Consider the following 17,435-nt stretch of genomic DNA (forward strand, 5'->3'; position numbering starts at 1 on the left):
CTCAAGTAACATCTGATGACGAGGCACCCCTAGAAGAGCTATAAGGCTCCCTTGACACCTGTGCATTATGTCATCTTCATCGTCTTCATTGAAGTGCACAGGTGTTTCATCATCATCATCATCATCATCATGGGCCTCATCGTCAGTCAAGGAAGGAGCCACTGGAATCTAATGTAAGTGTTATTTTATATAAAAATGTTAAAAGAGAGAGAGAGAGTTCTAGGATAGGCTCGGGGGGCTCCGGCTCCAGTTCGCGGATTTTCAATTTTCGTGGGGGGCGCCGGTCCCCATTAACCGCGAAAAATAAGGGATCACTGTATATAAAAAATACTTAAACATGTTAGTGCAGATCAGGTTTATCAAGAACAGCCAAGTTACAGTAATGTTATCAATTGCAGTGTATTGTGTTGGCTGATATGCAACTAAAACAACAAAACCCATGAATATACAAGAGAACAGCTGGAAAATAACTGTCCACCGTAGTGACCACTGTCCATGAAAGGGTTAAATAAGACATGGATCAGGTGTTTATTCAGTAGAATAAGATGCACTTGTATTGGAATTCAACAGACACAGGAATGGAACGGCTGTCATACATGCAGATATGCTGATTTCACAGGAAATTGCAGTGGTCTCAGTTTTTTCTATAGCTGAATATGGATGTCACAAATCCTGCTGTCACCCTGTGAATTCAGATTTTTTCAGAAAATATAGAACATTTCTCTCTTCAGGAGATGAATATGACAAAACCTTCAAAGTATCAGTGTCTACATTGTGAAAATCAAAGATACCTAACCGTGAGCGAAAATTAAAACCACTAATTTTTCACTGTGGGGACATAAAACTCCAATGAATGGAAATGACTGCATGCGATTTCCACTGCAGACCTTTCATGACCTTCACATTTTCACCCAGTTGTCCTAGAGTTCTCTCTTCCAAACCAGTCGGCGAGATAAAAGTGAGCTTCAAAGCAAACTCTGATGATGTGACTGGCTGTATTGTTAAAGCTGGGACTTTTTGACTTTCTGAGTGGTAAAGCCACACAGCCTTCTTTCTATTCTTTTAGAAATAATAAGGACACAAAGTCTGCAAAGACATTTTAGTTGAAGCATAAATACGGTACAGAGAGCATACTAATGAGACACAGCAGGGAGTTTGGCTTTATAGATACACCAGGTCACGGACATATAAATAACCAGATGTGATTATTTATGGCAAAAGGCAAAGTTTGACTCGTCAGCTGAAGATTTTGCCTTTTAAAACTTTATCAAGTAAATGTTTTCTTCTTGGTAGTTCTTCTCGGTTCCACTGGACTAGTTTAGCTCTCTTTGAAAACGTTTAATTTCTCATCCAAGAGACTTCTTTAGTTCATTAAAACACCAATAAATCTAAAACCACTGATAATTTCTGCATCTCCTTCAAAAAAATGCAGTGTCAGTATGTCAGAGTCCAGCTATTTTAACCTAGATAGAGTATTTCTAGCTCTATGGAGAGTAAACCAAGGTTAAAATAGTTTTGGATCTTTCATTACGGTTTAGTTTTATTTAGTTTTGACTTTTTTTTCTCTAATTCAGTTAGTTTTAATTCGTTTTTAGAGCTGGTTTGCTAGTTTTTATTAGTTTTCTTTTTTTTTTTGTAAATGCTTAGTTTTAGTTTAGTTTTAAGTTTAGTTTTGTCATATCTTTTATCTTTTTCGCCATTGTATTCAAATGAATCCCAGACAGGACTCTGTTGATTTCTCCCAACTTTAGTCTCCATGTTTCCAGGTAGACTGGGGACAAGAAGACGACTCTAAACCACAAGTGATGAGAAGTGACAGACCGTGAAGTGTTGTATGGTGCCGCTAGCTAAAATTGCTAGAGCAAAATAAATCAATTTCATATCAATCCGACATTGACAAAAGACAAAAACGAAGGGAATTTTATCCATACTTTTTATACGTTTTAGTTAGTTTGTAAACACACAATACAGTTTCAGTTAGTTGTCATATTTTTCTTTTAATTATAGTTTTTTATTTATTTCAGTTAACGAAAATGTTTTTTCAATTCTAGTTTTCGTCATTTCATTAGTTTTCATTCACAATAATAACCTTGGCGTAAACCAACTCTAACAGTAAAGTTAAAAGTCAGTGTAAAGTTCTGCACAGATGCAGAGTAAAATTCAACTCTACAGAGTGATGATTAGTGCCAGTCTGCCGCATTGCATTGTGGGTACTGGACATTTTACTCATTGTGTTCTATTTAATGTGCAGGGGTTCAAAGGGGGATATTTGTGTTAATGTTTGTTTGGGTTTATGTGTCTGTTTTGCAAAGTTTATTGGCCTGTTTATATTTATTTTTATTAATATGACACCATTAGTCAAACCTGTAGGCTGAACAATACCGAACCTGACTGTCTGCCCTTTCAAAATAAAAGCTTTTCCTGGGGTGTTTGAAACCCTTAGAGCAAGTTTTCTCCCTTCAAATTTCAAGTGTAATGATAATGCACTTAAGCGACAAAATTCCAAAGATGCCCGAGTTACCCCCCGGCTCTGAATGTAAACACACGATTTGTTTATGGTGGATGGCACTTTGAAATTGTTCACCGTAATTGCAAGAGATTCAGGTGAGTAATCACAGAAAGACTTACAGATTCATGATACTGAGGATATGACTGAGGTTCAACAGATTTGATGAAAAATTGGTCACGAAAGTCTCCCGCACCTTTAAACACTGGTTCCACTGTTGTGTTTCACACGGACGCTTATTGTGAAGCACAAAAAAGCTTCAATTCAGGAGAACTGCAATAGAATATTTCGCTTCAATCAATTTGAGTCGATTAATTGAATCATGAATTTTTACATTCGCTTCAAGCACCTAATCGATTAATCGGGTGCAGCTCTACTTTAAAGCATTTGATTCTGGATGTGACAACATAACCTGGCCATCACCAGCTGACCTAGTAAATCTGTCGTATTTGACTGTATGTATTGTAAGTACGGTAGGTAGGGTCTTACCGTCCACCCGCAGCACTAGAGGTGTCGGTGGTCCTTGAACGCTGCTTTTGGTGACTGTGTTGGTCACCACACAAGTGTAGTTACCCACATCAGACGGCTCCACTTTGGCGATGTAGAGATTTCCTGTCTTCTGAGACACAAATCGTCTTGTGTCTTGGATGACAAACGAGGGGTAATTATTGAAGATCCATGTGAAAGTAAGCTCTGTAGTTAAAAAAAAAAAAAGAGAAAATGATAAGGCATGTGAGGCACACAGTCAGAAACACTTATTTTTATATCATTTATACCCATATATAGATAATGTGTACTTCAATAGCAGCCCCATCACTACAGTTTGAGCACACGCCTTTGGGGATAAGGCAATTAGTGCAATGGAGTGAGTGCCAGGCTTTGATGATTAAAAATACAGTTTATAATTAAAGAGCGATTACTCTTACCCACTGTTGGACTTGGATAAATGCCCTCAATAAGGCTAAAGTGTTACTGTCACTGTGACTCAGAGATGGTGCAGTGATAACGCTGAGAATATGAATGATTTGCTTTTTCACAGAGCCTAAATCCACAGAAAGCAGTAGTGAGTCTGTAACCTAAAGGATTCACAGCAGACTGGACAGAGCAAGTCTTTACTGGTTTATAAGGGCTGTAAGTAGTATTTGTACTTTTAATTATTAAAACATGACCTACAATTATCATTACAGTGCTGAGCATAAAGAGCTCTGAAGTTCTGCCAAAGATGCCGATGTATTGGATGGTAGAGATATGAACGGAATATATTTACACCAACAGGTGTGGCTGTGGCTCAGTTGGTAGAGCGGGTTGCCCAATGACCAAAGTGTTGGCGGTTCAAATCCTGGCTCCGACTGCCCACGTGTCAAAGTGTTCTTGGGCAAGACACTGAACCCTAAATTGCTCCCAGTAGGGCCATGCAGCGCCTTGCTGGTGATAGTTTGTAAATGTAAATATTGGCATAATTGAATGTTATTTTTTGCACTAAAACAATTTGGAGTTGTCATTATTTATTGGCTATCATGTTATTATTTTACTGGTCCGGCCCACTTCAGATTAAATTGGGCAAGATGCAGTTTCGTGTGGACATGGCCTTAGTTTGAAGAAAAAAACTTGATGATATAAAACAGATGTGTGTAAACAATGAGCTTTATACTCTATTCAGTGTGTGATACAGTCTGTGGAAACATAGTGTTGATTTGTTGGTGTTATTTATAGTCTTAAGTGTGTTCTGGTACACAACTCCCCCCTGCTGGTTATCAATACTAATTAGACCCTCTTTAACACATACAACACATGAAACACCTTCAAACAGATAAGATCAGGTGCTGCTCCAGTGAAGCTATAAAGTGACCATTGATCAAACCTGTTGTGTGCTTGGACTGATATTGACACTAGAGCTGACCGATTCATCAAAACGGCATTAAAACTGCAAGACGGCAAAGTGCAAAAGTATCCAAATTACAGGAACTGTATTTTTTTCCCCATGAAGGTAAAATATGTCACAATGTGCCATAATGACTGGAAAATTGTGATGCTACAGTGATGCCCCATCCTCCTACACTTGTACTGGACATAGCTCTGGATCAACCCACTATTACCACCACTGCAGAATGCCATGGTGGGCCGTCAGGGCCTGCAAGGCCTTCTCTGCTGGCCTAAAAAAATATCTGAATCACAGACTGATGTTAATTATATTTTGTCTGTGAATACTTATTAAATAATTCCAAATGGTCTGTCTGCTTCCTTTCATAGCTTTTACCCCGGTTGTGCTGCTTCCACACATGTATTTTCATATGAAAGCATTTAACCAATCACATTTCAGCCATCATTTGTTGCCAGGCAGGGTCAAAGTCAAAGAAATCTGCCTGGAGGCCTTCACAGTCAGTTCTGCAGGCCCTCTATAGCAAAGCATACGTCTCGGTGACGTTGTTGCTTCAACCAATCAGATTTTGAATTGGCGACACCAAAGCCTTCGAGCAGGCGTCGGTAACGTCAGCGTATTCACACCCTGTGATTGGATTGTCAGAGAGCGAACTAGCCAAAGCTAGCAAACTGCATCTGTAGCGAGCTGCACCAACACAGATATAGTTGTGTTGGTTTAACAGCTGTTCTATCAATCCACTATGGCTGAAGGAGGAGAAGCAATGGATTTGGTTCCAGATTTATTGTCAAAGCCATTTTCAAGACAGACTTTTCCAGAAAAACTGGACATCGTTAAGAAAGGTTGGACAATTCCGAAGCTAGCAAGCCGGTCACAACCTGGAAAAGGATTTGTCCATCACTTTCACTCCACTAACTACGACCGGTACCCCCGGTGCCCACACGGATAATCTGTGCAACAGAGTAGCTGAACTCTTTTTGAGGAAAGAAAGGAGGATGGATTTTGTGACCAAATCAGAATTTTTGGTGAGTAAAATGTTGCTATTTTCCTAAATAATATTGCGAGTTAATGAGGTTATTATTGATGCTTCTTTAAGCCTCAGTCACAAAGCTTCGTACGAACCCATCGTTCACAGTCCGCCACTGGTAGAATGGGACAAAAATATGACTGGGTTGTTTGGATCGTTTATATTTCTTTAAACAAACCAGACGCAGCGACAAGGCTTTTACAAAATATCACCGGGGAGGATCTGTGTTAGTGCAATATTTTCCCAAGGACAAGTGAACACGGGTATTTAAATGATTAAATCCAAATAAGCAGAATGTAAAAGATGCATGTTTTTTGTCTTAGCTTGCTATTTTCAGAGTGTACTTGCGGCTTTGTCATCGTTCCTTTTCTACATCATGAGGGAAAATGGTAACACACACAGACAGCGGCAGGGAATAGAATGAACACTGAGATACTCGCAGAGTAGAGGATGTTTTCAGCAGAGCAGACCTTGGACTAGATCTGATCTGACAAATATATATTATGTATTCAAACTGAAACAATGGTACAGTCTTATTCTATATACATATGTTTTTTTTGCAGCATGAATAAAAAATACATGCAAAAATCAACAAGTGGTGCCAGACACAACAAACCCTGTCCCTCGCATGTATTGTAGCTTATTTTGGCATCGATCCAGCTGATGTCATCATGTCTCTGAGTGTGCTTGTGTCAGCATATCAATTGCCTACATATATTTAGTAAATTGAACCAAAATTGACCTTTTTATAGACAGGTGAAATTTTAATTTAATTTGATTTTTAAAAATTATAAAAAAAATTGGAACTTTGACATACTTTTACCAAAATGTAATCACATATATTCTGGGTCACTGGCAATCGATACGCCCAATTTGGTATGAATTCAACCAATAGTTTTGCTGCTACAGACATGTGAAATTTTGCCCATTATGGATAAATGGGAAAAAAAGATTTCAAAAATTCATAGAAAATTGAAACTTTGACCTATTTTTCCCCAAAATGTAATCTCATCTATTCTTTATCACTGGCAATCTATAAACCAAATTTGGCATGAATTCAACCAATAGTTTTGCTGCTACAGACATTTGAAATTTCGCCCATTTTAAGTAAATGGGAGAAGAAAAAAAGATTTGAAAAATTCATAAAAATTGGAACTTTGACACACTTCTACCAAAATGTAATCACATACATTCTAGGTCACTAGCAATCGATAACCCCAATTTGGTATGAATTCAACCAATAGTTTTGCTGCTACAGACATGTGAAATTTTGCCCATTATAAATAAATGGGGAAAAAAAAGATTAAAAACAAAAAAAAAAAAAAAATCATAAAAAAATTAAACTTCTACCTATTTTTCCCAAAATGTAATGTCATCTATTCTGGGTCACTGGCAATCTATAAACCAAATTTGGTATGAATTCAACCAATAGTTTTGCTGCTACAGACATTTGAAATTTCACCCATTTTAAGTAAATGGGAGAAGAAAAAAAGATTTGAAAAATTCATTAAAAACTGGAACTTTGACCTACTTTTACCAAAATGTGTTGGCTAAAAATTCAAACCAGATGTAGACTAATGTTATGAAGCAAGTTTGGAAGCACTTTGGATCTACTTTAAAAATAAATACTTACTGAGATAAAACAGAAACTATTTTTCAGATAAAAAACATTTTTATATTATTTTATATCTACTACAAAAATCTGCATATAACACAATTAAAAGGACATGAAAATTACGCGCTACTATTTTTTTTTTTATATATCTCTTTATTCTTTCACAGGTACATTTTGCAAATTGAACTAATTATGCAAGGCAGAGTTTTTCACAAAAATGACCACTGTTGCAAAATCACTCACGATTTATATGCGTTTAACTGGGAAGGTTCTGCATGTAACGCAAGTGGACACGATAGGTTACATGCAAAACCTGGAATGAGACTGAGATTCGTGAAAAACCCATGTTTGGATTAGAAAAACCAATAGGATCATCAAATTTAACACAGTGTGTTTATTTATAGTGGTATACAAGACCATTTACAGCCATAATTTCCCCTAGGTAGCTTTTCCTGTCCTATTTTGGTCCTATTTTTGGCCCCAATATTTGATAAAAAATTCTTGAATTTTGTGATGGCTCAGAGCAAGAGTGTAATTTTTTTGCATTTATCTGAGGTCATAATTAGGTACATCCTGGGGGGATATATGTCTAAATTTCTCTTTTATTATTGGGTCTAAAAAACTGGAAAAGTGCCAGATACCAAAATGAGCCCCGTTTCATAGAAGCACCCATATGTAAAACAAATAGACCTGCTTCAACCTGGATTTATTGACTTGTGTGTTTTCATCCTAATTGTATCCAGAGTGCTAGAAACCTTCCATGACAATACTAGCTTTGTTGATAATAAAAGCTGGTCAAGTTAGGCTGGGCAAATTAACCCTCAAAGACCTAAACAACCACCAGTGATGAAAAGCATAAATGATGAAAATGTTTAATGACTTGGTTTGAAGCTACATTGAAAACATATCTATTTAAGAAAGCCTATACCTGTTGATGTTTTGATTTTTTTTTTTAAATCATTTTCTGCTGTAGCACTGTGAGCTTCTCTGAATGTAAAGTGCACTATGAATCAAATCTGTTATTATTATTATTACTTATGAATGACTATTCCTATCAATAAAGTTAAATTATTCAGGTAAAATTCACTTTCTTGGCTTTTCAGAGGCTCCGTGGGGAATGTTTATTCACCTGTGAAACCCATGTAGCTTCAGAAATAACAGTGGTTTTATCTTGTTTTTACCTTCAGCTGGTTATATATATTTTTGCTAAAAAGGTCGAATTTACACCAGTTTTTATGAACATGATTGGTATATTTAATGAAGAAGCAAATATACAAAAATAACTGATTTTAAACAATACAGAGGATGAAATCCATAGTGAGAAATTACTGAGGAAAGGTTAACTCCAGAGAGAAATTCATATAGAAGTTGCACCAAAAACAGTTCTAGGTCTTTAAGGGTTAAAACAATAAAGAGGATTGTATTATAATAGATATTTTACAGGTGAGGAAGTGGAAACCTGTGAGATGTGTTTTGTTTTTTTGTTTTTTTACAAACAATGACTTGTTAATGAATCCAAGTCAGGTTCTTACATGATGCATCTGAACTAGGGATGTAACGATATGAAAATTTTATATCACGGTTATTGTGACCTAAATTATCACGGTTATTATTATCACGGTATTGTTGAATTGTGCTCAAAATGTTCAAAAAGTACTTATACACACTGAAATAATTTAACCTAGTTGTATTTAAAAAAAAAAATACAACAATAGGCACAATGTACTTTCTGTCGGCAGAAGCATTCAAATATTAACCCTTAGGGGTCTGAGCCTATTTTGGTCGTTTTTCAGTCCTTTTGATTTTGCCTTTATATGCTATATAAACAAATGTGTACTATACCAATGTTTGGTATCTTTTTTTTCAGCACAACTTCATCTATATCATCTGTCTATTATTTTTTCACTTTAACCTACCATAAAAACACAAAAGGACAGAAAACACACAAAAAAAGAATAAAATCTGATTTGAAAAACGTATATAATTTATTGCATAAATAACATAAAGATGCTTAACGAACCTTTTCAAAGACTTTAAAAGTGAATATTGGTTCCAAATATTAGGTATATACAATTGAATTGTAATACATAAAAACTATACTCAAATATTTGACATAAAAGCAGATCTTTATATCAGGTTTTTTTCCCCTAAAAGTGCGGTAATCAAACATGATTATTATGATAATTAGAATTTAAACCATAATACTAACCGTTGGCAATTTTACTGCGGTTTATCGTTTTACCGGTAATCGTTACATCCCTAATCTGAACTGAATTAAAATGATTTGAACTAAAATTATACACACCATAATGGCATAATTTATTACTATAAATAGAGAATGTGAGAGTAAACACTTGTTTTGTCTCTATGATGAACTGGAAACATGTCAGTCAGCCTGGATGGACTCTAACCCTCCAGAGGATTAAACAAAGAATAACCGTAAAATGCAAAAATCTAACTGAACCTGCACCTCATAACACAATATTTCCCATAATATCATCTTTTTGTGTGGAAATCTTTGCTTTGATTAAAAAAAAAAATCCACCCTGTCAGTTAAAGACTTAGACAAACTTTATTGTCATTCAGGTATGCACAAAGTGTACACAGAACAAAATTTTGTTGCATTTAGGCTCAGGACAAAAATCCAATGTAAAGTTCTAAGTTATATAGATAAATAATGATAAAATACTACTGTACAGTTATTAAAAATGTATGTACATGTGTGCTTTACACGTGTAAGGAAGTTAAGGCTGCAACAAATGGTAATAATATCTGTTTAACTGCACATTTGAGCTGTGATCTTTGTAATAATATGTGTAAAAAACACAGTGTAATCCACTTCACTGTAATCTGATTTATAGCCTTTTATGTACTTCTCAAACCGGTGTTTTTGGATGACAACACATTAACCAAAACGACAACAATACAGCCCTTAACTTATTTTTTCAAATCCAGTCAGCTTTCACTGATTGATTGATTGATTGATTGATTGATTGATTGATGTATTTATTTTGAATATGAATGTCAAAAAAGAAGAAAATAAACAAACAAAACATTTCAACATAGGACAAATAATACATATTCAAAAATGAGTAAGAAGAAGTATAACTTATAAACCCCTCCTCCTTAAATAACACTGGTCTACAAGGAAAATGCTTCCAGAATAAACGTAATGAAATTTTACCACATGAGAGTCACTGATAAAGAAAAATCAAGTCAAAAATGCTGGTTGGCTGAACTTTCCAAGATACAGCCTTGGGTCAAAATGTGAAATTCAAGAATTAACGAGAGAATGGGTTTGACTCAAAAGGAATTTTTGTCTCAGAGCTACAAGATCTACTTCAAAACACTGTCTGCACATTAGAATACATTCACTTTACAGGTTCTATTTAGTGGAAGATTTACAAAACTATTTTATAAATGTACATAAACCAATATACATGTGTAATAACACTTAATCGTATACCTTGAAAACATCAGCAAACCGGCACTTTTGTCATTTATTTTCCAATTAATCTTATTAAAATACGAAACATTTAGCACATTTAATCTCTGAAGCAAATCATTTCTTAAAAATTGTAGACCAGTGTAATTAATAACAATAATAAGCCTCCTAGTCTAAACATATCTATACTCTAACACCTGTTACTTACTGTTAAATAATTTTGTTGTTTTCTTTAGTATTAACTCTGTATCTGTCTACTCGTTTCATGTATGTTTGTCCCTTGGCTGTTCATTGCAAAGCGTCTTTGAGTACTTAGAAAAGCGCTATATAAAACTGATGTATTATTATTATTATTATTATTATTATTATTATTATTGTTATTATTAATACAAAGAAACATAATATTCTTTACATAAACACATAATATAATAACATATATATGTACATACACATACCTCATACTTGTACATCTTTATAACCCCCAGTGATACCCAGCACCCCCCCTCATCCTTCTACCTCTTAAAAATAGTGTCTTTGTTCCTCCTTTTAAATAGTTTCATGCTTGGTCATTGCTTTAACTCTATATTGAATTTGTTCCAGTCTCACTCCGCTGACTGAAACACAAACTTTTCCTAGTCGTACGTATTAAGTAAATATTAAAGTTAATCTTACCCCTTAAATTACACCCCCCTCCAATGAATACTAAATAATTTCTGAGCCTTGTTTGTTCTGGCAGACTAATAATGTGAGTGTGAGTTACTTAAAAAAAGAACATTTGTGTTAAGCCTGTTGTAAATTACACTTAGAATAATACACTCACCAGTTTATTTGGGGTTTTTGATTTTTATAATAGCCTGTTTGTTTCTGTCCAATTTGTTTCTATTCTTTTTCTTGAGATTTATCCAGTACTGTTGTTTGACTCGAAGCCTATTTTTTGACCAAAAGCAACCATGTAGAAAATGACGCATGTTTGAGACCTCTGATGTAGAGATTTTTTAAAAATTTGTAAAAAAAATCTAAAAATAAAATGGTATCACATAGCAATACAAGACTTTAAATCAGAGGTCTCAAACATGCGGCCCACCAAAAGGTTCCAATCCGGCCCATGGGATGAATTTGCTAAGTGCAAAAATTCCACAATCAAGGCTGTGAAACTCCTTTTAGTTCAGGTTCCACATACAGACCAATATGATCTACAGTCAAATATCAGCATAATAACCTATAAAAATAATGACTGCATATTTTCTGCCTGGTCTGATGTGAACATAATCTTACTTTATGCCTATAAATAATGACAACTTCACATTGTTGTCTTTATTTTAGAGCAAAAAATTACATTAAATTATGAAAATATTTACATTTATCCTGTAACAATAAAACAATTAATAACCTGAACAAATATGAACAACCTGAGATTTCTAAAGAAAATTAAGCCAAATTTTAACATTTTTCTGCCTGTTACTCAGTGTTTAGTGTCTTTGTAGATCTGATCAATTATCCACATGTATAAATGATAAGTTGAGGCATAATATTGTTAAAATTGCACTTATTTTTCCTAAGAAATGTCAGTTTTTTCAGATTATTCACATCTTTTTTGTTTGGATAATTTATAAAAGTAAGAATTTTGTGAAGCCTGCTACCGGACGTTAGTCTGGTGTTGTCTGTCTTTTATGTTTGTCTGCCACTTCCTGTTTTATTTTGTTAAGTTTTCCTCATGTGTCTTGTCTGTGGTCTTTACTTCCCTTCCTGGTTCGTGTTCACCTTTTCCCTGATTACCTGACTCCGCCCTGATGTGTTCCACCTGTGTCTCGTTGTCTTCCCTCCCTTTTGTGTATTTATACCCTGTCCTTTCCCCTGATCAGACGCCAGTTCGTATTCTCTCGTAGTCTACTTACCAGCGTTTTGATCCTGTCTGTTCGTTTGCCTACCTGTGTTTCGACCCGTTTTGTCATCCTGTTTTTGCCTGTCTTGCCTGCTCCCTGTCGGTTTTGTCTGCCTCCATCTGCCTTCCTGGATTTTGACCTCTTCGCCTGGTTTTTGTCGGCGTGCCGACTCAAAACCCGGAGACTAACCGTGGGTTCGTGTCCCTCGCCCGGAGGACGAATCCCTCGAGGACTTCCTTGGCTGCTGTCCTCAAGATCCTGTTCATTATCACAGCCAGTATTTTTGTGATACCTGAATTTAATAAACTCTGTAAACTTTTACATCCGCCTCCTAGTTCTGCATTTGGGTTCTGGGTTCGTACTAGCAGCATTACAAATTTTCAGAATTGAATGGGATTTTTTTCCACTAAAACAGACAAAAATTTGGAGTTGTCATTATTTATTGGTTATTTTGTTATTATTTTACCGGTCCGGCCCACTTCAGATCAAATGGGGCTGAATGTGGTCCCTGAAAGAAAATGAGTTTGAGACCCCTGCTTTAAATCAACCCTCTGCGGCGCATCAAGCATAAATGAAACTGTAAAGTTAAATAAAACCAATGCACATCATGTTACGCAGCCCGGAAACACAAAGTGTTATTCGTGATTTTTGCGATAACACGCTTGTGGGAAACAGTCCCACCTCTAACAAACAAGTGGAGTACAGTGAGAAAGGTTTTGTACTAACAATCAGCGAGCTTATAAAAAGGAATGATAGTGTTTTGACATATTGACACAAGGATAGATTGCCCTGGACCACATTGCATCCCTGTCCCAAAAGCAATCTTGGCCGCTGGTAAAAACTTGTCTAAGCGATGACTCGGCACCACAGTACAGGGAATAATTGAAACGTGAGTTGGACACTGATCTCCTGACTCAGTATTCTTCACTTCTGATCCTCGCGAGTCGAGAGGATGCGTGGGGCTTTGACGTCTAACTGCTTTCTTTGCAAATCACTCGGTGCCACTGTGAATATTGAAAGGTTGACGTACAAGAAAGAGAACGTTTCGTCTTATCGCGTACACAGGAGGTGTTGTTACAGAGTGGATTTGGCTGGAATTGATCAAACCAAGAAAACATGAGATGGAAACAGTCGACCACAAACTGTTACTTACACCTGTCTGTATTTATCTGGGGCCAAAAACATCCACGTTAACTGTTTTCAACATGTAATATTCTGATACTGACACAATAATTACATTTACAGATTATCATTATTATGACAGATTGCCGATAATGGCAAGTTTATATAGCCACAGACACTATTGATTAGGGCTGTGTATTGGCAAGAATCAATACTAGGATCATGATACGATTAGTGCTGGGCAGCGAATAAAATTGTTAATCGCAATTAATCGCATGGATTTCTGCTATTAATCACCATTAATCGCATAGTTATATGTTATATTGGGGGGGGGGGGGTGCCGGCATCAACAGCGTGTATTGCCTTTAAGAGATATTTCAGACTGGAAGTACTCCGGGTGATAAAAATAATTCCACATTGCAGTGCTTACGAACAACTGTGTCCTTCTCAACCCCACCATCTGAAGATATTTAAAATGAAAATGTCCATGGAAAAGACCAGTACTTTTCTCCATGTTTATGTCCCCACCAGTTTAGTTCCGGTTGTGAGTGATTGACAGGAGTCTTAAGCCCACTAATAAGTACTAATACTAATAAGCCCAATAATATGTGATGTTCAGATGTTAAAAGCAAGCAAAGGGGGCCCTCTAGTGGTCGGAATAAATTGCACTAACGTATGTTTTGTACTTGCGGTGTTCCTGTAGCCAGCTCGGACATAAGGAGGAACTAACAGACACGTTTCTTTCACTCTGTTTATATGGCCCGAAAAATGTTTGCCTGCGAGTATTTTATGTTCAGTTGTAAGAATGAATAGTATCAAAAATATCTCTGATGTGAACCTTTGTTGCTGGATAAAAAGACGTTGTAAATCTTAAATTAATCTGTAAATGCTAATCATAAGCGTGTCTATAGATTTTCCCATTCAAGTTAGCATTGAGCTACTGACCTTTTCCCATTCATTTAAATGTATAATGCCATGTAAATGTACTAAGGCAATGAACAGAACTGAGACATATTTTGTTTGTATGTTGCAGTTTTACAGTGAGTCTCAAGTAAAAGATTTGGAGAGAAGTTTTAGGCGTCAGGCTTTTCTTGGGAAACCTGTTGTCTATCTGCCGAGCTAATCGCTACACGCACACAAGCAGGGGCAGAATAATAGGAGTTATAATAAAACAGCATTAATGTGAGATAAAAATAAATAAATTCTGGTGTTATTTAATGAATGCGTTAACGTGGTAATAACGCGTTAACTTGCCCAGCCCTAGATATGATATATCACAATATATCATAATAATGTTAAAAAGGCATTTTTTTTTTAAATGATTATTTCCTTGAAGAATTGAATTACACCAGAAATATGCACAAATACTAAACACATTTTTATTTGGTCACAACAGGATCTAATACTATATCACAAAATTTCCGTGTTAAAACTTAAATTATGTTTTACAGACATTACAGATTAAGATCCTGTTTAAATGTTTATATTCTATTAGTTCATAACTAACATCATAGCATTATTTTTGTGTAATCCCAACAAAAGGAACTAACGTTATTTAATAAAAGAGTGTTAAATAATAATAAATAAAATATAAACAAAAAAGAAAAACAAAAAACAAAAATGAACCTCCACAATATCTGCATTTGAATAAATACCTATAAATATCTATACAGTACTTTTTAATATCGATACTGTATTGTGAAATGAAATATTGTGATATACTGCAGAATTGATATTTTCTTACACCCCTACTATTGATATTTGATATTGTATGTATTGTATTATTCTGTTGATATCAATAAATATGACAAAGCATTCTTATTTTCAGTTTAACCATTAAAGACTTCCAAATAATTATTTTCTATAGATCCAACGCTTTCTAAATCATTTACCACCATATAATAATATAATAATATAATCCTCTATTATTTTCCTATGTAGATGTTCATAAAAGCTCAGAGTAAATTCAAAGGTTATATCAAAACAGAGAAAACCAAAGAAAAAGTGTCTTTTTCAACAGAATATTTCATTAACTGAACATAAAAAGATGTAATTTGTGTAAAATGCAGTTTGCCATCTTTTCATGGTTATCAGATATTGGACGTTTAGACGTTCAGAGGCTTCGTAGTTACCGTGGAAACACTGTCATCTTCAACAACATTGATTCACAGGTAAAACCCATTGAATTGGATCAATGACAGTGGATGGAAATGCTTGTTTTATTTTAGTAATTGATATGTTTGACAGAAAAAGTCACTTTTTCTGCCATTTTCTCTGTTTTTGACGGAATAACCTTCAACCTTAATCTGAGCTTTTATGAACATCTGCATGGTTAGTGAATTAAATATAAGAAAATACCTGATTTATACTGATAAAATTCAATATACAGAGGATAATATTATAAATAAATGGTGATAAATCCCTTAAGAAAGGTTAGATATAGAGACAATTTCATTTGGGAACTGACATAAAAGTAACGCTGGGTCTTTATGGGTTCATTTTCATGCGATTACAGGCTAATGATAATGTAACTATTTCTTGTAATTATCCAAATTACGTCCAAAAAATAACAAAGAGACACTCCGATTTTAAAAAGACGCATTCCTTTTTGCTGCGGCAACTTAAAAACACACATACAACTTTCACAACTCGTGGCATACATCAACTTTCTTTCGTGAAAATTCCTAAGCTTCGTGGGGAACGTAGTTATCTTTATGTGTACAATCTTAGCATTCACTGTTGCTTATTTTAACTGCACTTTTAACATAAATCACAAATGAAGATCAATATCTGGAGAACTCAACAGTCAACCACTTCTTCAAGAACATAGAGGGAACATAAAATTGCTGGAAAAATATAATTCGATTTTTCATAACTCCTAAAATTACAGTTAAATATATGTGCAGAGTTCAGCCTTGTTGGAGACAAGGTTATTATCGTTTATGAAAACGAACAAAATGACGAAAACTGGAATTGTAAAAACATTTTCGTGAACTGAAATAAATAAAAACTATAATATAATTAAAGAAAAAAATGATAACTAACTGAAACTGTATTGTGTGTTTACAAAACGAACTAAAACATATAAAAATTATGGATAAAATTCCCTTGGTCAATGTTGGTTTGATATGAAATCAATTTATTTCCCTCAAGCAATTTTAGCTGCTGGCGCCATATGATATTTAACGGTCCGTCACTTCTCGTCACTTGACGTTGAGAGTCGTCTTCTCGTTCCAACTCTACCTAGAAACATGGAGACTAAAGTTGGGAGAAAGCAGCAGAGTCCTGTCTGGGATTTATTTGAATATGTTGGCGAAGAAGATAAAAGATATGAAAAAACTAAAACTCAACTAAAACTAAGCATTTAGAAAATAATGAAAACTAATAAAAAAGTAGCAAACCTGCTCTAAAAACTAATTAAAACTAACGGAATTCGAGAAAAAAAAGTCAAAACTAAATAAAACTAAACTATAATGAAAAATTCAAAACTATTATAACCTTGGTTGGAGAGAATGTGGAGATATCAATGTAAATCATGCACATGTCTTTTGGTTATGTCCTAAACTTGCATCATTCCGGGATAATGTATATTCAACAATTGTTAAGAAATAGGGTCATGCAATTCCTAAAACATGTTTGGTGATGTATTTTTGATAATAATGTAAGAAAAAAATGATAGATATTTGTTTAACCCTTTCATGCATGAATTACGAGAACTTTAATCAAGATTTTTTTTTTTTTCCTGAGTGTTTTTATTCCTTTTTAGGCATGACAAAAACAATGCGATTGAAAATTTTCTTATGAACCTGTTTTTCATGGAGTTGCAAAAACGTACACTCAACTCAACACCATGTGTTGAATATTTGAAGCGCATTTTTTACTGATATTCAGACTTGCACGTACTTGAGGATGGATTCTGTTCATTTAAATGTTTTTTTTCTTTTTGTCTTAATTTGCT

The 17,435-nt window shown here is 34.9% G+C and overlaps 1 protein-coding gene across 2 annotated transcripts in view; it reads right to left on the reverse strand.

Moving 5' to 3' along the window:
• Positions 1–17,435, reverse strand: part of cntn3a.1 (contactin 3a, tandem duplicate 1) — a 327,610-nt gene that overhangs the window by 154,469 nt on the left and 155,706 nt on the right. For both annotated transcript variants that reach the window (XM_030139254.1, XM_030139253.1), the window contains exon 6: positions 2,996–3,199. In XM_030139254.1, coding sequence (XP_029995114.1) covers positions 2,996–3,199 — 204 coding nt within the window. The remainder of the gene's footprint in view (positions 1–2,995; positions 3,200–17,435) is intronic.

Source organism: Sphaeramia orbicularis, chromosome 7 (genome assembly GCF_902148855.1).
Source record: "Sphaeramia orbicularis chromosome 7, fSphaOr1.1, whole genome shotgun sequence".
In the NCBI taxonomy this organism is placed as follows: Eukaryota; Metazoa; Chordata; class Actinopteri; order Kurtiformes; family Apogonidae; genus Sphaeramia; species Sphaeramia orbicularis.